Below are 22613 nucleotides of genomic sequence, written 5' to 3' on the forward strand. Positions count from 1 at the left end.
TGCATAAAATTTTGAATGGTTGATTTTATTCTATTTATTTTAACATTGCTCAAAGATTAATGCATTCATATGGATGTGAAATAGCTCTAGAAAAGAAAAGTGATATGTGAAATTTGTTTAAAAAGTGGTTACAAAGTTAATAGTAAAAAAAACTCAATAAATATACTTATTAAGTTTTTAGTTTTTTTTTTTTTTTTTCGAGAATAATCATTAATTAATTACCAATTAACATTATAAAAACTTTCTTATATTGAATAATCAACTCGTTAGATGTTTTTGATCATTAATATTAATAAATGAATATAATATTCAAATTCATTATGCATAATCAAATCATTGAAATAAATTTACATCAAATAACTTATTATTTCTTGAAATAGCTTTAATACATTATTTAAAAGACATTATAATTTTATTTTTTTAAGTAAATGAACTCATTTTATAAACAAGTGAACATTATTTTATCATGATTATTCTTATGTTATTATTTTAATTTAGTTAATGCTCGAGAATTTGGTCTTAATATATTTAATGCTTTGAAAATTTGGATTAAAAAAGAAATAATTATATAGTCAATAAATATTTTTATGATAAATATTTTTGTTATTGATTAAACTAGTTAATACTTACTTTAGTTAATGTTTCAATAATAAGAATTTGGTAGTAATTTATTTTATGTTTTGAACATTTAAATTAAAAAGAAAATAATTCCCTAGTTTATAAAGAGAAATTGATATTATAATTATTTAAAATATTAAATAACTTAAAATTTTAGTACATGGTAATCCAATTACTATGTGCAATATGTCATATAGTATTTCATTATCAAAATATTTATATACACAAAAAAATTATAAATTCATGTATATGAAATGAATTAAGAATTTAATATATGATAATCTAATTACCATGTGCAATATTTCATATAGTATTCCATTATCAAAATATTTATATACAAAAAGATATTTTCCATATACACATATACACAACAACTAGTTAATATACATAATTATATTTAAAAAATCCATAAGCAAAAAAATAACATTCATCATTCTTAACCCCAAAACAAAAAATATAAGCCAGTATTTGTAACTAACTTGTTTAGCCCATAAAAGTACCCACACATTCTTGGCTTTTGGATAGCTTTTGGGGACTCACTACTATGGGATTCATTCACTTTCATTTCTCACTTGAACATGTATTTTCTTGTTGCTAACAGAGATTCCTTCACTATCACTTCTCAATTGAACATGTGTTTTCTTGTTGCTAACATATTCTCTATATTTGATTGAACAATATCTTTGTACTTGTAGGACTAGATTAGTTTGACTTCATATATTAGTGTAATTTTCATGTCATTTGCTAGATCATTAAATTAAATTAAATGTTTTAATTTATAAGATTGATGTTAGATGATTAAATTTGATTAAATATTTTAATATATAATGGATTGATAAAGGAAATTGAGGCATCTTAATTGATATCATCATTTTAGTTAAAGTTAGTTTTGATAAAAGAAATTGAGTCATCTTAATTATCATCATTTTAGTTTTGATAAAAGAAATTGAGGCATCTTAATTATCATCATTTTAGTTAAGGTTAGTTTTGGTTGAGAAGGTAGTGTTGTTTATTAATAAAAAAAAATTTGTTGTAATTTGTTTTATGGTAAAAATTATTAAGTTATAGATTCAGTCACAAGGTAATCTATCCACACATAAATACAACCAATTTGTTTTCTGACCCAACTCCATGACATCATTAAGTCCCTATCAAATGGATTTTCTAATTATTCGTACCGTAGGAACACCAAACTCCGTAGGAAGACCGAAGTCCATCATGCGCATGGAATTTTTTCTTTATTAAATTCCATACTATGGTCCTTGGAAATTCCATACTATGGTCCATGGAAACCATTCAACGTCCAGCATTTGTCTGCAAGTGTCGCCGTAGTTTGTTGAGACCAATGGCTTAATAGTGCATTCACAGAATAGGGTGCTGGTCTTATATTCCCCTTCTAGAAATTCCCCTTCTATGGAACTCTATAAAACGCACACACTTCACCCATATTCTATAAGACATAGCCAGCTTAAACTCTGAAAGAGGAAAATTCATCATCGCTCAGCAGTTTCCATGGCTGAGGCGAAGGTCAAGGTATGTAACGTAGAGTGGAAATTGAACATTCCCAAAGGTCCCTTGGAGCATAATAGAGTGCTTGAGAAAACCCTACATGTATTAGGCGGCTGGCAATCCAGTTTTAATTCAATGTGCAAGATGACTGGGAGGCTTGGAGCAGACGATCCAAGGAGAATTTTGCATTCTATAAAGGTCGGAATCGCACTTGTTCTGGTTTCCCTCTTCTATTTCATGAATCCATTGTTTGACACAGTGACGTGGGGTATGACTGTGTGGTCCATCATGACCGTGGTGGTTGTCTTCGAATTTACTGCAGGTAATATGGTTCAACTTGTTGGTAATATTATGTTGTTTTTTTCTCTAGCGGGAATTGGGGTGGGGATGGTATGTTTTTTTTTTTTCCTCTCTCTTTGTGTAAAGGATTTTGGAAATGATAGGTTTGTCTTCCATTTATTTAGTAACAGATTGATACAGTAAATCACATTAAAAATATTTATTTTTAAAAATTAAAAATATTTTTGATGTTAAATTGTGTAAGATGTTTAGAAAATTTTTAATCTAAAATCTAACATAAATATTTCAAAAACAATTATGTGTTTATAGAATTTTTAATTTAAAATTTTGATTTAGGTTATTTTTTTGCTTAAAAATAAATTAAAAAATTACATGAGTTTGTAGTTTATAGAAAAATGTGCACATAGAGAAGAAAAAAACACATAGAACATAAAAAGGAGACCAGAAATTATTAACAAAGTTTATCAACTCTCCTACCTCGATCCGCATGACCACTTTCCTCCCCCAGCCCGGCAAACTTGGGTTCTTTTATAAAAACGTGGGCGGACTTACCAACCACTTGGTTGGGGGCAATGGTAACAATAGGAATTTATTAGGGGAGGTGTCGGGCGGCCGCCTCCCTCCCAAAATATGTATTTGTTTGTTTTAAAATACAACCGCACGTTTTAGTTTTAACCCACTCTCCTACCTCAATCCGTACCTCGAAATTTAATAACAAAGTTCATCCACCCTCCTACCTCAATCCGTACCTCGATCCGCGTGACCACTTTCCTTCGCCGGCACAGCAAACTTGGGTTCTTTTATAAAAAGCAGTTGTCCATAATGAGATTTTTTGGAAGCTTTTTTGGTGGGTTTTTCTGGTCAAAATCCGGCAGCAATTTATTGGAATCGCAAGTTTGATATCTAGTTTCTGCACAATCAAAGCATCCCAGGGGTTTTTCAAGGCGCTGAATCCAAATATGTAGTTAAAAAACCATTTTAACTGCAACAAATCAAAATTTAACCTCAATTTCTTCCGCCGGATTTCGTCACCGGAATCTCCAAAAAGTCGCATTATAGACAACTCCTTATAAAAACGTGGGCGGACTTAGGCAATGATAATAATAGGAATTATTAGGGGAGGTGTCGGGCGGCGGCCTCCCTCCCAAAATATGTATTTGTTTGTTTTAAAATACAAGTGCATGTGGTGTTAATTAGAGGGGCGGATTCCTTTTCCAGTGAGTCTGCTCTTGCTAAAATCATAGAGACTTAGTATACCCGATTTGCAGGGGTTGGTTATGCTCTTGGTGTTATAGTGGCAGCGTTGAGGTTTGATCCTGGGTCTCCCTTAGATTAGGCCAGGCAGTTATAGATTCACCATGTTGTAAAAAAAAATACAACTGCACGTTTTACTTTTAACCCTGGTGGAATCTTCTTTGACGACATGTATTTCTGGAATGAATCTGGTGGAAGAAATAAGGTTAAATCTTGATTTGTTGCAGTGAAAATGGTTTTTAACTACATATTTGGATTCACCACCCTGGAAAACCTTTTGGATGCTTTGATTGTGCAGAAACTAATTATCAAACTTGCGCTTCTAATAACTTGCTGCTGGATTCTAACAGGAAAAACCCACGAAAAAAACTTCCAAAAAAACACATTATAGACCACTACGTTTTCTTTATTTAAACATTGTAAAGTCGCATTATAGACAACTGCGTTTTCTTTATTTAAACATTGTTTTGAAACAGCGGCGACTCTTGTGGCTAATTTCCGGCGGAATTGTGGGTTATATCTGGCGGAGATATCGGCGGGCGGATTGCTTTGAACGGCGGCGGTTTTGGTTGTCGCAACGGCAGACATGGATTGCCCAACTATGTATCCCTTACCCGTGACGGCTTTCCATACTCCAGCGGCGTGTAGGGCGGTGACTCTTGTGGCTCATTTCCGGCGGAATTGTGGCTTATATCTGGCGGAGATATCGGCGGACGGATTGCTTTGAACGGCGGCGGTTTTGGTTGTCGCAACGGCAGACATGGATTGCCCAACTGTGTATCCCTTACCCGTGACGGCTTTCCATACTCCAGCGGCGTGTAAGGCGGTGTGAGCTGGCTGTTGGCGGCCGTTTAATGCTGCGGTGTATTACCATATTTGCCGTGGGCCGGTCGCGGAAGGTTCCGTTTCGCTGATGTATGGTGGCGTGAGGCAACGGGATTGGTGGCCCGCGCCCCACCCAAAACCTCAGCAGTGTTGTTGTTATATGTGGTGGGGTAACGGCCGGTGGTGCGCGGCGGAGTTGGCAGGCCGCGCCCATATATTAAACACTGCGGTGGGGGTGGCGGTGTCACGACCGTCCACCCCCATTGTATCATATTTGTTATATCAGGTGGAAGGCCGGTCCGGTAGTGCCCCGTCAGCTTGTTATTTTTTTTTATTTTACATAACAACATGAATATTTTTAAAATACCCATTTTTAAGGCGGAAGGAGACATTTTAACTAGGCCGCAAATTTGCCCGGAAGCCGGTCCAGGTTGGCCGGAATCTGGGCCAGGTTTGAGCGAAATTTTATCTCCTTTAAGCCCGCTAGATAGGCAAGTAAACTCAAAACTTTGACTGCCTCTATCTCCTTCATCCACACTGGGATTAGAGCCCCATTCATACCATTGATTGGAGCCCCATTCATACCATTGAAATCAAGGAGACAAGCACTTCGATTTGATATCAAGAAAATTGTCTTTCTACCACTTTGAATTTTAAGTCTTTTTCATTCCCATGATTTATTGAGATCCACCTAGATCAAGTTCAGAGTGAATACTCTTGTGATTATCAAGAACAAGGAAAAAAAACTTTTGTAGGATGAGAGAATGTTGAGAGTCTAAAGGTTTTATGTTTTGATACATTCCATAATAAAATCTAATTTCCATCGTAATTGGCTTCCCTTCCCATACAGCCCTCTCCATAAAATGTAAACTTCAACTCTTTATATTTGTCATACAAACAAACTTATTATTACACTTCATGGATACCAATGTTATCAGTCATATTTCAATTAACATGGGAAAAAGCACAATTTGAAAGTATGATGTTTGTTGTGACAGGAGCGACCTTATCCAAGGGACTAAACAGAATTTTCGCAACATTGTTTGGGGGACTATTGGCTGTTGGGACAAACTACGTTGCAGTTCATGTTGGACACAACTCCAAACCAATTGTAATTGGCGCTGCTGTGTTTTTAATAAGTACGTACACTGAAAGTGTTGGATGTCTATACATAGATCTTTCCTGAACTCTTACATTAATCGTGATTAAGCCCGTCTGGAATTTGTTCGGTCTAACTGCAGGTGCAGCAGCAACATTTGCACGGTTTCTTCCCAAAATCAAGGCCAGATATGATTATGGAGTTCTCATATTCGTTCTCAGCTTCAGTTTCATGGCCATTTCTGGATATCGCGCCGACAACTTGTTTGAGGTTTCCTATCAACGGCTGGGTACAATAATCCTTGGATGCATCCTATGCATACTCACTAGTTTACTAATCTTTCCTATTTGGGCCGGAGAAGATCTTCACAGATTGATTATACGAAATCTGGAAGGGCTGGCGAAATCTTTGGAAGGTAAGGAGGTCCAGTTTGACGCTATCACATCATAGATGCTGTCACAATTTTAATGGAAAAGTAGGTTTTATCAGATTTAATTGTAGATTTTGAAAATGTTGAACTCACTGTTCTTTGAAAATGTTAAACTTTCTTTTCCTACGATCCTCCTTTCTTACGGTTAATAATTTAATTTTATTATGATGCAGGGTGCATGATAGAATATTTCAAGGAATCCTCTGTTGAGGTCAGTGACAAGTACAGTAATGTTTGCAAGGGCTACAAATCCATATTAAATTCAAAGGCTAATGAAGAATCCTTAGTACGTATGATTAATCCCTGGGCCAAATATTTATGGATATGCAATGTAATTGGGTATTTGTGTAGCTGAACTTAAGAATATTTCAAATTTTAAGACGTGTTCATTTAATTTTAATTTTTTAAAAATCTTTGTTATTGTTTTTCATATTTCAAACATTTATAATCAATATAAAAATGATCATAATTATGCAGATACATGTCTGGCATATATTTATATATGTAGATTTCATAGATCTGTCTAAAAATTGGCAAAAAAATCATTAGAAAACTGTTACAAGAATAGATGATATCTAGGTATACTGTGTAATCTATCAAAAAAAAATAGAAAGTAGAATCACATTAGATGTCCAGCATGTAGATTTAATAGATTTATTCAAAAATTGGCAAAAAGTCATTTGAAAATTGTTAGAAGAATAGGTATCCAAGTCTACTATATAATCTATCCAAAAAGTAGAATCGCATATAATAAAGAATAAATAAATGTTGTTTATTACAAATATACAACCACTTTAAAGTCTATAGTAAAAAGTCTAAACATATAGTGCATATGGTGCTTTTCGACTATTGCCACTGAAAGACCTATGATAATAGTAATGGGATCTGTCATTTTGAGACTCCAAAATCATCCAGATCACATGACCCATAACTCAGACCAAGGCCCTCTTTAGAGAGGGAGTGCTAGGGTGTTTGACTTCTCCGTAAACATAAGATATTGTGAACCTGTTAAATGAATCTTTTAAACTACTATCTCATTGACAAGAGACAAAATCTCCCATTATGATACCTGATCTTTTAAACTACTATCTCATTGACAGGAGGCAAAATCCCCTAATTATGACATCTGGTCTTTTAAACTACTATCTCATTGACAGAAAGCAAAATCCCCAAATTGCTACATCTAATTGTGCCAGGGACTCCATTGATAACCAATATGAATCTCTAAAACTTAGAGAAAGTAAACGTTTTTTTCAATGGCAAAAAGTAGAGAAAGTAAACGTTTTTTTCAATGGCAAAAAGAATTGAAAGCTTCAAAGCCATTAATTTCAACTCAGTTCCATTTTGATATGGACAAAATGCAACCCTGTCAGAAACAAAATCGCACCTCTCCACAAAGTTTGGGATCACCCTGAGCTGCCCCCTAAAAAACCCCACGGCCTGCATATCTATCCGGACTTGAGTAAAAGTCCACCAACTTTGAACTCTTTGAGGGTTGCTTTGCTTTTTTGTATTAATTTCCTGTTTTTGCTATCTCTCTTTTTGCAGGCGAACTTTGCTAGATGGGAACCAAAGCATGGTCAGTTTGGTCTCAGATATCCCTGGATGCAGTACGTCAAAATTGGAGCAACTATGCGTTCTTGCGCATATTGCGTAGAAGCTTTAAATGGGTGCCTGAACTCTAAGGCTCAGGTATACATAACAAAGTTTAGATTAAGAATATGAAAGTTTGTGTTAATAATTTTCATGTAGCTGCAAAATGCAACACAGCCAAACTAATGCTGATAAATCACTGGATTCCAGACAAGGCATTCCTTGCGAGAGTACCTAAAAGCGCCATGCATGAACCTTGCAGCCGAATCCTCCAGAATTCTAGTAGAACTAGCAGAGAGCATGAAAACCATGACCCGAGGCACCGGAATCGATCTCACGATCGACCGCTTGAACAGAACAGTGAAGGAATTACAGATTTGTTTGGTGTTCGAACCAAAGGTGTTTATAGACAGTATAAGGCAGGAGATCGTGGAAGAAACCCCACAAGACAAAATTGTGGACATAAAACTTACCCCACCTTCTGAATCTGAAAACCCACAAGATTTGAGAAGAAATGAGCCTCAAGGTCGGATGGGTGAAACAAACATCAACCCGCTTATCTCTAGCGAAAAAAGGATGTGACCTCGTGAAGATCTTCCTGTTACGATGGGCGATTCTACTGGAGCCGGAGAAAAACAAATCCAGAACTATGAAATAGTTGAGGGCGTGTCTTTCATGGACACCGCTACTCTTGCAACAGTTGCATGCCTTCTCACAGAGATTGTAGCGAGGCTTGAGACTGTTATTAAGGCAGTGGACGAGTTGGGAGAGCGAGCAAATTTCACTACTGTGGGCGATAAGCAAAGTACCGCACCTCCAAGAGGTGGACTCGATTCATGTTGTGAAAGCTCTGAACAAGTCCACCAAGACTCCAAAACGCTTTTATATACGTTAGCTATCTCTATACGTACGGTTGAAAATGAATGAGGCAGGGGAAGCAAAACATGGCCATTATAGTTACCAAACTCAAATTTCTTTAAATAAATAGCCAACTATCACTTTTACCCATTTATTATTTTTTAATATAACCGACCATTTATATTACATCTACATACGTACCTTGGGTTTAGAGCGATTAAGCCATGGTATTGTATCACGATCTAGTAAAAAAAACCTATTTAATATTAAGAATCTCCATGAAAAGTGAAAATAAATGTGATTAAAAATTTTTTACATGTTTTTTAATATATAAATATTTAAAATCTAAATAAAATTATAATTTAGTTAATTTTTATGTTTTTTAAATTTAACAATGTAATATAAGTAAATGTTTTGATACTTATAATGAATTGATACCAATTATTTAAATTATATAAATAATTAATTAATTATCAATTAACATTGCATAATTTTTTTTTATATTCAATAATTAAATTATTTAACATTTTTTAATCATTAATATAAATCAATAAATTTTTTATCAAGTATATATATATATATATATATATACTTTCTTAAAATATCTTTACTAAAAATTTTGAAAATTAAAATATAAAAAATCCCTTAGAAAATGGACTCATTCTATAAACAAATAACCATAATTTTATGATGAATATTTTAGAAATTTAGAAATTATCATAATCATACTCATACTCATACTCATAATCATAATATGATAATCTATTTGCATGTGCACTATGTCAAATTATATTTTATTGTCAAAATATTTAAGGTATTTTAATTTGTTTAGTTCACCGGGCTTTACTCAATGAACCTATGATATATCGTGTGCATTTGTAGCATACTAAACAATATCCTTAATTTGGCTACATATTGGAAAATACCTCTAAAAATCACATTAATTAACCCCTTACCAATATGAAACCAATACAGCTTCCCAATTTAAAAAACCCTACTTTCACTAGATATTGTAGGTATCCATTTTTTCATTAACATCTTTTATACCCTTTTATATTTTATCATTAACTTTGAGCTCCATTTTTTATACCTGTCAATATAAAAACCCTTTACCCCCTATATATCCCCCAATATATTATGTCATTTTTTCCTCAATATGAACCCACGTGGTATGGTATTGCTCCCGAGTGAATCCCCTATGGTTTAGTCATTAAAGATCCCCACACTCCCAATATGAACCCACGTGGTATGGTATTGGGTTATCCCCCACTATATTATGTCATTTTTTCCTCAATATATATCCCCCAATATGAACCCATGTGGTATGGTATTGCTTTCACGTGAATCCACTATGGTTTAGTCATTAAAGATCCCCACACTCCCAATATGAACCCACGTGGTATGGTATTTCTCCCTAGTAAAGCCCCTGTGGTTTAGTTATTAAAGATGCCCACCCGTTGTTAACTTTTTAACATCTTGGGAAACTAAGTATTGTGAGATTCATTCACTCTCACTTCCTAGTCATTAGAAGTCCTCACACATTCTTATCCTTTGGAAAACATTTGGGGACTAACTACCATGTGATTCATTCATTCTCACTTTTCAATTGAACCGTTGTTTCTTACTTCTCAATTGAACATTTGTTTCTTGTTTCTAACATGTTTTTATATTTGATTGGACAATATATCTGTATTTGTATTACAATTTCTAAGTTATATCTTTTTAGATTAGTTTGATTGAGTGTAAATTTTTTGTCTTTTGTTAGAGGATTGAATTGAATTTAATAAATAAATGTTTTAAAATATAAATGATTGATAAATGAAAGTGAGTTATTTTAGTTTTGTCTAAAATTTTATAGTAAAATTCTATTTTTTTGATATAGTCAAAATGGATGAAAATTGCCCATGGTATTTTCTCCTAGGTTTTACCTTAGTTTTTTGGGAAAAATAATTAAATAAAGGCATCTAGAAAGACCACTAAGCCTATAAAAAGGGAGAGGAGTTAAGAATTTGGACCATCCTAAGTTTTCTATCTATTTTTTCTTTGTTGAGACCTTGGTAAGGCAAGTTCTAGTTTGATCCCAGAGACGAAAACCCTGTAGGTGTAATTGTTTGGTGGATCTGTCTAGGGTCCACAATTGTGCTTCAATATCTTTGTTTTCTCATTTGATGAGAAATCGTGCATGTCATTATAGGGCTCCAATATTATTTTAACGACAAGTATTATTTTTTTAGTTAGTAATATAAATAAACGGTTGCATTTCCAGATCCCGTTTGTGTTCTTGTTTCTTGTTGAAAGATTTTTTATTAGAATAATAAAGTGTGCTAGATCCATTGAAAATTATGACGTTTAGCATCTTACATTGGTAGCAGACTTGTACATCCTATCAGCCTAAAATTTTTATGCAGGGAACTTTGATGGAATTTATTCTCACCCTAGGCGGCATTTCCATCTTCGGTGGTATTTTATATCACCCTAGTTGGCTTGTCGCGAATTAGATTTATATATGTCAACAGTTTCTCATTGAAAATATTTTGTTTTTGGGGGTTTTGTGGCATTGGTTTAATCGCATGGAAGTCAAAACCTCTGTCGTGAAGGCTGAAAGGCCACTGACTTGATTATAATAGTGAAATTATTCGTATTGGTGATCTGAAATTAAAATTGAATGTTTCATGTAAAAGTTTTGCAAGCTAGTTTATGTTTTATGGGAAATGGGTTGATATTGCAAAAGAATACAAACTAACTTAAATTTTCCAGATTTTAACAATTAAAAATAGGCAGCAAGAAACATCACAACACAACAATTTGATGATGGAGTTCACCCCTCCTAGGCTATGCCTCTGGGTCTAGCTTCCAATGGTGGCCTTTTGTATTATATGTTCAAATTGTAAAATGCATTAACATACAATTCTCAAATTGTAAAAACAATACCCCCATTATGTAAAAAACACCCAAAAACCCTATGTGGGCTCTTTTTGGGCTCAAAAACATTGAAAAATGCCCAATTTAGACCTCCTTCTTCATTTCTCTGCTAACTGTTACGCAAATTATTCCTCCCTGCAAAACTAGTAACGAAATTGGTCTTTGGCTATCTTGGAAGGTGAATTATTTTCCATACCACGTTGCGGGTTCGGTCCACGAAGCTCGCCATGTCAGGTACAAAACGTCGAGCAATTAACTGAACAGAATTGGTCATGTGCCTTTCTATCCACCCTACGATTGGTCATGTGGAAATCAAGTGACCATGGAACCTGGGCCATTCGACACACACCTACCGACCTTGCTCCTAGCCATGTGACAGTAAATGTAACCGTGGGTTGGGGCATGGGTAGGGTGCCACATGCCCTGTCCCTCCTAATCACTTATCGGCGGTCACGTAAACTCAATGGAACCAAGGGATGGGGTGTGGGAAGGGTGTTAGACACCTCACCTTTTTGGAACTATACCACAGTCATGGAAAACTCCATATGTTATGGGGTGGGCTGATGAGCGCGCCCTCCCCCCAACGACACCAGCCATAAAACTTATATATGACTCTTCCTACCTTGTTTAACAAGAGGAATCCATGGTGTAATGGTAAAATTTTCTGTTGTGTTGCAAGAGGTTGCAAGTTCGACCCCTGTGGAGTGTTGGTCAATTGACCCAAATTAATTTTGGTCCAATCTAGGGTGGCACATGATTGGGCCACATGTCACCCTATTATTGCCTTAAATGTCTAAATCTAATTCACCTAATTTTATCCAATAGTTGAATGCCACTTGTCAGCTCGAGATGGGCCTATCCAAACACTATACCACCCAATCAACCTATTGTTATCAGCATGAAGTCATCATATAGACTGTCACGTGGTATTCATACAGTGTCCAATCAACCCTACAAGTTGACTTTTTAGTTGTTTGTTTAAAACTTCAGATTGAAATAACTTCCTAATATGATGACAGATTGGGGTGATTAAAGCTATGTTGGAATCATAATGAAGAGATCTACGATTTCCCACCAATTTCGAGAGATTTTGAGTACTTTTAGTTTTCAGCATATTTTTTATCCCTTGGATCAGTTGGTCTGTTAATCGTTTTAAGAAGTAGATCATATTCATATCATTGGGTCCACACAATATTTGGACCCAGTGTTTGACTGCATGTTTTTTCTGAAGCCATAGGTAGTGAATCGAGAGTATTTTCGCATGCATTAGATGAGTCTCGAGCCCTAGAAAAGGTTGGGTTTCCGATGACCCTACTAGGGTGTAGCGACTGAGAAAGGGCTTGATCGCAGGAGCCAATATTGTCATAAAGTTGATGGTGTACAGATGGTAGTAATAATCTCAGTTGGGTTAAGGCTAAGAAGAAGTATTATGCTAAAATTTTCACGTTGATCGATTTCCTAGGGAATCAAGGACGTTGATATTTGTTTATTTGCAAGGTTGTCAACGAATAGTAGTGAACACACAAGAATTATAGTTGTGAAGAGAAAACGTTGAAAAGGGAAGGGCCATATAGCCACTGCATAAGAATCGAAGGTCGAGAGGCCACATTTTCTAGATCACAGCTTGGTGTTTTGTAAGTTTGAGAGGTCATCACCTTAGATCATGTTATGGAGGACAAAAGTTTTTATCCAACAATCCCGCTGACCTTTGTCTCACCCTGCAAGTTGATAACCAAGGTACAATCTAATTGTGCTAAGTGCATAATTGTGTTAAAGGCCAAAGGGCCATACCGCCAAGTATGTGGGTGTTCTCACTTTGGGTAAAAGGTAGTCCAGACTGTAGCAAGATAGTATAAGTGAGAATCGAGAGGGGTGGTATAATTAAAGGACCAAGGTCAAGTGAAAGGTTGGACCACGTGATTACCAAGAGAAAGATCAGAGGTTGAGTTGGTACAATATTTGATGAGCCTATCGCACGATGGAGAGATCAGTTCGCGAGGAGAGACCATAACAGAGGGATTGAGGGACTATATATCGCTTGTATGAACAAAGTTCCATCATATCAGTTAAGGGATTTGACCTCGTGGAGGGGAGGAAATGGATTGTGACACTTCAGGGAAATTACAAACTTGCACTACATGTCATGGAGATGGACGTGTAAAACGGACAAAGAAAATTATTGTGAAATTTTCACCTAGTGTAGATTCAAAAACTCGAATCTATATTTGGTCTAAAGGAAATGTAGGCAAAGAAGGTGGCACACCTAGAGATCAAATGTTTTTCTTGAATTCTTTCTGATCTTGTAATGAAGCATGGGGCTGTTAGAATTAGCAATTGATGTCTAATCAATGTGACAAATGCTTGTTTAGTATTATGATCAAAGAACAATATGAATAATTTGTAGATGGAGGAGCGTTGGAGCTAAGAGATACCTGTACTAGAGTTTGAGATCAGAGAGCTCATGATTTTTGGCTATCTATAGAAAAAATTCTCTCACTGAGGTCATGTTTTCATGACTATAGCACTGTCTTTTCTGATGTCATACATTTTCTTGTAACAACTTATTTTTGATTGGTCGAAGTTTGTCTTATTCATGTAGTAGCTCATTGGAGGAGATGATTTGGTCACAAAAAATTTCCATATTAGTCTAATCAAAATTGAGTGTTGGAGTTAAGCCATAATTATTCAAGAATAGTATGGGCCCAACATTATCCTAGAAGTCTGAGTTTGTTGGAAGAGTGAAAGGCTAATGCTATGTTTTTGGGCTAAATATTGTAGAAATCAAGAGTTGATCATTCTAGAAGTTTAATACTATCAGAGGGTCAAATTGTGCATTCTTAGGACAGATTGTGGGGCTGAACATTTCTGGGGGGAATTTACCAGGATATTTTTATCACAAACACAACTGAGAGAATTAATATGGTACTGGTTGGCTCCAACCAATTATTGCACTGTTCATTGTTGCATTAAAACATATGAGGATTGTTATAACTCCTTAAGTGTTCTTTTCATCAGCTATTAATGTATTGGTCCTCTAGTTCATCTCTTTTACCACTAAAAAACCCTTACAATATGCTACCATAGATTCCAAAGTGACCCATGGAAAATAGGAAGAAATTGGTAGTCATATTTCTTGGTGTAACCCATGCTATATTGCAGAAATTTGTATTGCTAAGTACACATTGGCTAAGAAAGAATTTGTTAATAGAATTGTGAAGTTTTATGTTGAGTATTAGTAGTGATTTAGGATATAACTGTTAGGTCCCTATAATACTAGTGTATTCCCTTATTATTATTGTCATTGTAGCCCTTATTGTTATTTTTTTGTCCATGTTGTCCCCATATTGTCATTATTGTGCCCATAGAAGCCCACTATTGTTATTGTTGTGCCCTTACATTATTATTCTTATGTCATCTCTGATTATATTGTGACCCCTTAGACTCTTATATACAGAAAGGATGTCTTGTCATTTGTATAATCCAATAATTGTTCATTTGTGTAATGTAAAGGAGGTTCCCCCCTCGAAGAGTCTGATTTTGAAGTCGTTTATCTATCTTCTCTTCTATTTTTTGAGCTGGTTGCATAACATTTGGTATCAGAGCTTTGGATTCTAGGCTTTCGCTCCTCCAAATAGTCCATCGTGGAGTTTTGCTATAACTTGTTTTCTACAACATTTCAGAAGATGAAATTAAAACCCATTTGAGCTGAAATCTTGGTCAACTTTGGGTCCGCATTTCAGACCTTTTCTCACTACATGTTCGGATATATGATCCAAGGAAGTTAGGGTTTCTGCAGGCTCCAGAATTACATCCCAAATAGGTGACATTGGGAAAATCATCATAACTCTCTCTTTGAGAATCAGATTTAAATTTCCTAAGAAGTTACAAAAATAGGTCAGACCTTAGTTTTCTATGTATCGTTTTTAGGTCGTAAGGTTGAAAGCGTCACACGTGGATGGTCGTACAAGTCTGCTCTACTCAATCAATCTATAATTAGGCCATCATGGGTGATTTAGAATAACTCTTTCTTGAAGAATCCAATATTGATAAGAATGGCGGGGTTAGAAAGAGGATGTGGAGGGATACCATAGGACAAAAATTTAGACATTAAATATCCAAAATTACAGAGATATAATAGATTCAATATTGAGCTCCTACAAAGTGAAGAAAAGTGTGTAGTTTTTTTTTTTTTAAATTTGCATAAGTTTGGTTTGAAAAACTAGTTTGAAGTGATTCAAAGGGAATAGTGAGGCATAATTTTCATTAATTCATGCCCCTAAGAAATAAAATGGAAACACCTTGTAAGAAACCCGAAATCTCTATCATGACTCATGAAGAAAGGAAGAAATGCAACATGATATATCAAAATTACGAGACCAAGTGCAACAATTTTCACTCTCACAAAAAGTAACAGAAGCTAATATGGATGGTTTGAAGAAGGGAATGGAAGCTAAAATGGATGGTATAGAAGCTAATATATATGGTATAGAAGCAAAACTTAAAGGCGACATGGAAGATTTGAAGATAGATTTGACAAAGTTGCTACAAGAAATGCTTACTAATGGTGAAAGGATAGTAAGGAAAACTCATGATGAGAACAAAAGAAATGTTAATCATGATTTCATAACTCTAACGTTGGATTAAAGAACCACCATGTTCCAAAGATCGATATGAGGAATTTTGGCGACAAGGATCCTGTAACATGGATGCTACAAATGGAACAATATTTCCATCTCTATAATGTGGAAAACACTCAAAAGGTACACATTGCAAGTTTATATTTGGAACCCAATCAGTTTGTATGGTGTCGATGGTTTTACTCTCGAAAACAAATTGTCACTTGGGAAATTTTTACGGAAGAAATGATAGCACATTATGAGGATGCGAAAAGCAACACCTTCTTTAGCCAATTGATAAATCTCAAACAAAAGGGTTCAATGGTGGAGTACATTGAGGAATTCCAAAAATTGAATATAAAGGTAAAGGATATTCCAAAGGAACATAAGATTGATGTGTTCATAGGGACTTTAAAGGATAATATCCAACATGAGGTTTGTCTTTGGGAACCTGATTCATTGGAGAAGGCATTCAGGTTGGCAAGAAAAATTGAAATAAAAATTATGGCAACAAGGAATCCTACCACTCACAACTATAAAGATGGAAGTGTTGTTGCCCCTAGCCTTCAACAACCTACTTGGTTGACATCACAACAATTGCAAGAAAAAATAGAAAAAGGGCTTAGCTACAGTTGTGATAGAAAATACACTAAAGGTCATAAGTGTGCTGAGAAGAAATTATTTTACATAGATTGTGAAGATGAGGAATAAAAGGAACAAGAAACGTCAAAATAAGAGTATATACACCAAGAACAAACCCTAGAGAAAGAAGAAATGAATCCGACCATATCTTGTAATGCATTGGTCAGAAATACCACTCCTCAAACTCTCAAGATAGAAGGACATATCAAGAAGAAAAAAGTAATAGTGTTGATTGATTTGGGAAGTACCCATAATTTTATTCATTGTAAGATAGCTAAGGAATTGAATTGCTTCCTATATCCAGCACCAAAGTGTCAAGTGATGGTTGAAAATGGAGTAAGCATAAATTGCTCTGGAAAGTGGCATAATATCAAGTTGCCCATGGGAGAACATGTATTGAATAGTCCATTTATTTCCATTCCAATGGGTGGTGTTGATGTTGAACTAGGAGTCCAAAGGCTACAATTTTTGGGTACGATAGCTTTTAATTTTCAAGAAAGTTTCTTGATTTTTTTCGAAAGGAAAGGAAGTTGAATTAAGGGGTATCTTAAGGAAATTATGAAAGATAATCAGCTCTAGCGGCATGACAAAGCTTTTAAAGAAATAACAATGAGGAATAATTTTACAATTATGTTCGCTAGAAGTTCGCACATCGAAATCATCTATTTCTCCAAATCTCCAAAAAGTATTAGACAATAATTCCAAAGTATTTGAGACTCCCAAAGGCATCCCACCTATTCGTGATCATGATCATGCTATTCATTTGATTCCAGGAAGTGTTGCTCCAAAAATTAAGCCTTACAGATATCCCTATGCCAAAAAGAGTGAAATTGAACATAAGGTTGCAGAAAATGCTAGAGGCTGGTATATTTCAACCTATTCAAATTTCTTTCTCTGCTCCAGTAGTATTGGTGCGCAAGAAGGATGGATCTTGGCACGCGTCTGGATTATAGGGATATCAACAAGCTCAATATTAAAGATAAACTTCCCATTCCTATCATTGATGAATTATTGGATGAATGGCATGGATCAGTTTACTTCACCAAGTTGGATATTCATTCAGGATATCATCAAATCAGAATGAAGATTGAAGACATTCTACAAACAACATTTAGAGCTCACGGGGTCATTATGAATTTTTGGTCATGCCTTTTGGCCTTACTAATGCACTTTTTACATTTCAAGGTTTGAAGAATTCCATTTTCAAACCCTTCTTTAGAAAATTTGTGTTAGTATTTTTTGAAGATATACTAATCTACAACAATTCTTGGAAGGATCACGTTTAACATGTTGACAGGGTGCTCAAACTATTGGAGGAGAAACAATTATATGCAAAAACCTCCAAATCTTTCTTTCGAGTATAAGAGGTGGAATATCTAAGTCATATTGTATCTCATGAAGGTGTTAAGGTAGACCCTAGCAAAATTAAAGCCATTAAGCAATGTAAAATCCCCACATCAATAAATCATCTGTGAGGATTTCTTGGGTTGACAGGGTATTATCGCAAGTTTGGTAAGCCTTGTGGGATAATAGAAGCACATATAACAACATTATTGAAGAAAGATGTGTTTTCATGAACTCTAGAAGCAACAAAGACCTTTGAACATCTTAAAGAGGAAAAGTGCCAAGCACCGGTATTAGCTACCAGACTTCACAAAAACCTTTATTGTGGAATGTGATGCCTCAGGAAATGGAATTTGTGTTGCTTTAATGCAAGAAGAAAGACCCATTTCTTTTGAAAGTCATCCAGTCAAAGGAAAATATTTACACAAAGCTATTTACGAGAAAGAAATTTTGGCAATACTACATGCACTTAAGATATTGCGACCTTACCTAATGGGAAGAAAATTCAAGGTAAAAATGGATCATGATAGTCTGAAATACTTTTTAGAATAAATATTATCTTCAGAAAAGCAACAAAATTTGGTCACAAAGATGTTGGGTTATGACTTTGAAATCATATACAAAAAAGGGAAGCAAAATTTTGTTGCATATGCACTCTCAAGAAAAGATGATGACGTGGAAGCATTACTTTGCGCCATTTCTATTATCCAACCAGATTGGATAAATGAAGCAAGGGATGAAAGGAATAATGACCAATAAGTGTGGGAACTCATTGAAAAGTTACAACTAGATCCCAGTATATCTGATGCATTTATCTCGAAAAATGATTCGTTATGGTACAAAGATCGCTTATACCTCTATAAGAATTCCCAACTCAAACAAAATATTATTACGGAATTTCACACCTCTCCCTTAGGAAAGCACTCGGGATTGTAAAAAACTTACCACATGGTTCAGAAGGCATTTTTTTGGGATGGCCTTAAATCTGATATTCAAAAGATTGTGGCAGAATGTTTGGTTTGCCAACAAAATAAAGTTGAAACAATTAAGACCCCAGGTCTATTACAACCTTTATCCATTCCATGTCAACGTTGGGAGGAGGTTTCAATGGATTTTATCAGTGGTTTACCCAAGCCCGAAGGAAAGAGTGTCATCATGGTGGTAGTTGATAGACATACCAAGTATGCACACTTTTGTGCATTATCTCTTCCAATTAATGCCAATGCAGTTTCTATTGCATTTATGGAAATAACTCAAAAGCTACATGGAAACCCAAAGATTATTGTAAGTGACAAAGATCCCATTTTCACTGGAAATTTTAAATGGAATTATTTTCTTGTCTGGATACTCCGTCAACTCATATCTAATCTTATCATCCTCAATCTAATGGGAAAACTAAGATAGTAAACAAATATTTGGAAGGATATCTTCTTTGGTTTGTATCTGATAAATAGACACAATGGGTCAAATGGTTGCCTCTGGCTGAATGGTGGTATAACAGTTCCTTCCATACTGCAACAAAAATGACTCCATTTATGGTACTTTATGGATATCATCCACTGTCCATCACATTATATTTAAGAGAAAATTATGAGGTTCAAGTAGTGGAAGATCACATCGAGCATCAACAACAAGTTCTCCAACTCTCAAAGGATATCCTCACTTTGGTGCAACATAGAATGAAGCAACATGCATATCAACATCGGAGAAAAAGAAGTTTTGATGTAGGTGACTGGGTGTTTCTACCGATACAACCATACAAACAAATGTCCCTCAAGCAAGCTAAGAAGGATAATAAATTATCACCAAAGTATTATGGTCCATACAAGGTGTTGCAAAGCATTGATACTATGGCCTACAAATTTGAGCTTCCTGCAACTTCCTGAGTGCACCCAATTTTCCATGTTTCATGCTTAAATAAGGCTATAGGTGATAAGCTCACAATTCAAACAATATTGCTAGAACTTGACGAGGAAGGAAAAGTCATATTGGAACCTCAGGCAATCATAGAAACAACAACTTGATAGCTATGAAATCGATCAATTTTAGAGTATCTCATCAAGTGGAAAAACTTACTCGTTGAAGATTCCACATGGAAGGATGCCAATTTTATATAGAAGCATCCAAAACTACTCAAGTGTTGAGGAAAACACTTTTTTGAAGGAGAGGGGCATGTTAGGTCCCTATAATACTAGTGTATTCCCTTATTAGTATTGTGATTATATCCCTTATTGTTATTGTTTTTCCCATGTTGTCCCCATATTTTTATTATTGTGCCCCATAAAATCCCACTATTGTTATAGTTATGCCCTTAAATTATTATTGTTATGTCGGCTCAGATTATATTGTGACCCCTTAGACTCCTATATATAGAAAGGATGTCTTGTCATTTGTATCATCGAAGAATTGTTCATTTGTGTAATGTAAAGGAGGTTTCCCCCTCGAAGAGGCAGATTTTGAAGTCGTTGATTTATCTTTTCTTCAATTTTGTGAGTTGGTTGCATAACAATAGCCTGCACACTAATGCCTTGTTAAGATACTATGAAAAAGGAAGAGATAAGGAAGACTAAGTATTGAGATGCATTGATGCCAAACCATAATGTCATTATTTTACTTTTGGAAATGCCACAAGAATCAGCATAGTAATACATCAGTTAGTTCTCTGGGCTACAATAGTTATGTGGATAAAAAAATTGAATCAACCTACAGATCACAAGCCAGAGCAAAACAACAGGCATTTCTCTCGGAAATTCCATGTTATCCTTCAACAGTCAATGGATATCCAGAAGGAAGATGTAAAAGGCAAGTGCCTCTTTGAACTTGGATCTGAATTGCAATGAATAAAGTCATTCATACACCTTCATGGTTTGGAGAAATTAGACATGTGTCTATTCAAGGTGAGGAAGCCATAATGGAAGAAATTCAGTTGGGCTCTCAAGCCATCCATGTTCGCGTTGATACAACGCAAACTCTAGGAGCATCCTTGTGAAGAGGTCAGACTAGAAATTGTCTCTTGTCTTAACAGAATTGTAGCTTTAACATTGCCACTACCACCTTACAATAATGACATCACGAAGGAGATATTACAACTGATAGTAGAAACCCTTCAAGGGTTGAACAACATGATGTTTCATACCTTTCAGAAGTGACGCAAAATTTTAGAATTCATGGCAGAGTTCAACTTTGGCACCTTTATGCTGAATTTGGAATGTGATGAATTAATCTTTCATTTGCTCCAGACCTTTTACACAAGCATTACATCAACTCATTCCGACTGTGTTAAAAAAAATCATGCAAAATATTGTGTCCTTATTCTTGGAAGAATATGCTGACATTTGCAAGATACTAAGATGCAAATTATTAACCATTTGCAGAAAGGAACTAGTTGTATCACCAACCAAATATGATCTAGTCTAAAAGTTTGTCATGCAAAACATAAAAATTCTTAGAATGGTTTTGACTAAGGAGCTAAAAAGGATTAATGGAGGAAGAAAGAACAAAGGAAATAAAACCTTTAGCAAGAATTAACTAAAAAGGAGAGTGTTGTTGGGAAAAGTATCTATTCAGAACGCCCCTATCTCACTCTAAGGTGTGACAGTGCCTTAGCAACAAACAAGGAAAACTAATTTTGTATTCTTCTTTATGAAATGTAAATGAAGAGGAAGGATGTAACTAACCTGTGCCTTTCGCTAGTTTGTTGATCCAATCACTCTTCTCTTTGTTCACTTCCCGCTGCCTGCTCCCTTACTGGCCCAGCTTCACTAAATTCCTGCAAGATTAGAGAAGAGAGAAACTACACGAAGATATAGATTTACATTCACAAAAAGATCAGGATCAAATTAAGCTAAACATGCAAATATAACAAAACATCACTGATATACAAGCATGTAGAAGAAACTAAAATAGTTTTATTGATATGATAAGAAAGTCCAAGAGGAGATACAACCAAGTGAGTCACAATCCAGCATCTACCTCCCAGCAAAGGAATTCCTTCCTCACCTCCAAAAAAGCATAAATCACCCAATGCGCTAATCTCAATCTCAAACCAACAGCAATTCTCTGCAAAGTATAAAATTCCAGCCTCTGGATCTCTAGGATGAGGGATCCATATATAGATGTAAGCAGAGAGGATGAGTCAGCTTATGTTTTGACTTGTGGCTTCTCTCTGTCAGTTCTTGCTTCCACTTGGAGGCTGAGAGCCTCTTACTCATCCTTGGTCGAACTCAGTGAGGCAAGTGTCATTGAGGAAGATTCTGGAAGCTTCCATTGTCTGTACACGTCGCGGAATGACACTGCCATTTGGAATTTCTCACTCAGCGCACCCTGGTAGTGCATTTAGGTGCGTTGCAACGCACCTAGCTAGTGTACTGGGGTGCTTTGCAACGCGGGCAGCTAGAGGAGCACTTGAATTGATCCTGATTTGACTGATTCTGAGTAGTTTTTGGTGGAGAACTTCTGGGAGAAGCTGTCATTGGTTGACCTTGTTCCTTTAGGGGCAGGAACAACACTTTTAGGGACTTTGGATCCCTTGGATTATGGACATTTCATGCTCAAAGATGTAAGGCACAAAAATGTCTATAACAGTTGCCCCCTAAAGTATGAG

General features: G+C 35.5%; 1 protein-coding gene across 1 annotated transcript; it reads left to right on the top strand.

Annotated features, from left to right (window-relative positions):
• The first annotated feature begins 2130 nt into the window (after positions 1-2130).
• Positions 2131-8210, top strand: LOC149219137 (aluminum-activated malate transporter 8-like). The gene is made up of 6 exons (XM_089386712.1): positions 2131-2449; positions 5505-5645; positions 5748-6020; positions 6209-6321; positions 7584-7727; positions 7839-8210. Exons 1-6 carry the CDS (start codon positions 2131-2133, stop codon positions 8208-8210), a joined length of 1362 nt encoding a protein of 453 aa, XP_089242838.1.
• Positions 8211-22613: the final 14403 nt, after the last annotated feature.

The sequence above is a fragment of the Pinus tabuliformis genome, chromosome Q (genome assembly GCF_031772625.1).
Source record: "Pinus tabuliformis cultivar Carrire ecotype Pingquan chromosome Q, CPIR1, whole genome shotgun sequence".
Lineage (NCBI taxonomy): Eukaryota > Viridiplantae > Streptophyta > Pinopsida > Pinales > Pinaceae > Pinus > Pinus tabuliformis.

Excerpts from the sequence above, each read along its gene's own strand:
- LOC149219137 (XM_089386712.1), top strand. The coding sequence starts at position 2,131 with ATGGCTGAGGCGAAGGTCAAGGTATGTAACGTAGAGTGGAAATTGAAC. Across the intron at positions 5,646-5,747 it reads CGCTGCTGTGTTTTTAATAA|GTGCAGCAGCAACATTTGCA; the intron begins GTACGTACACTG and ends GTCTAACTGCAG. Across the intron at positions 7,728-7,838 it reads GCCTGAACTCTAAGGCTCAG|ACAAGGCATTCCTTGCGAGA; the intron begins GTATACATAACA and ends ACTGGATTCCAG.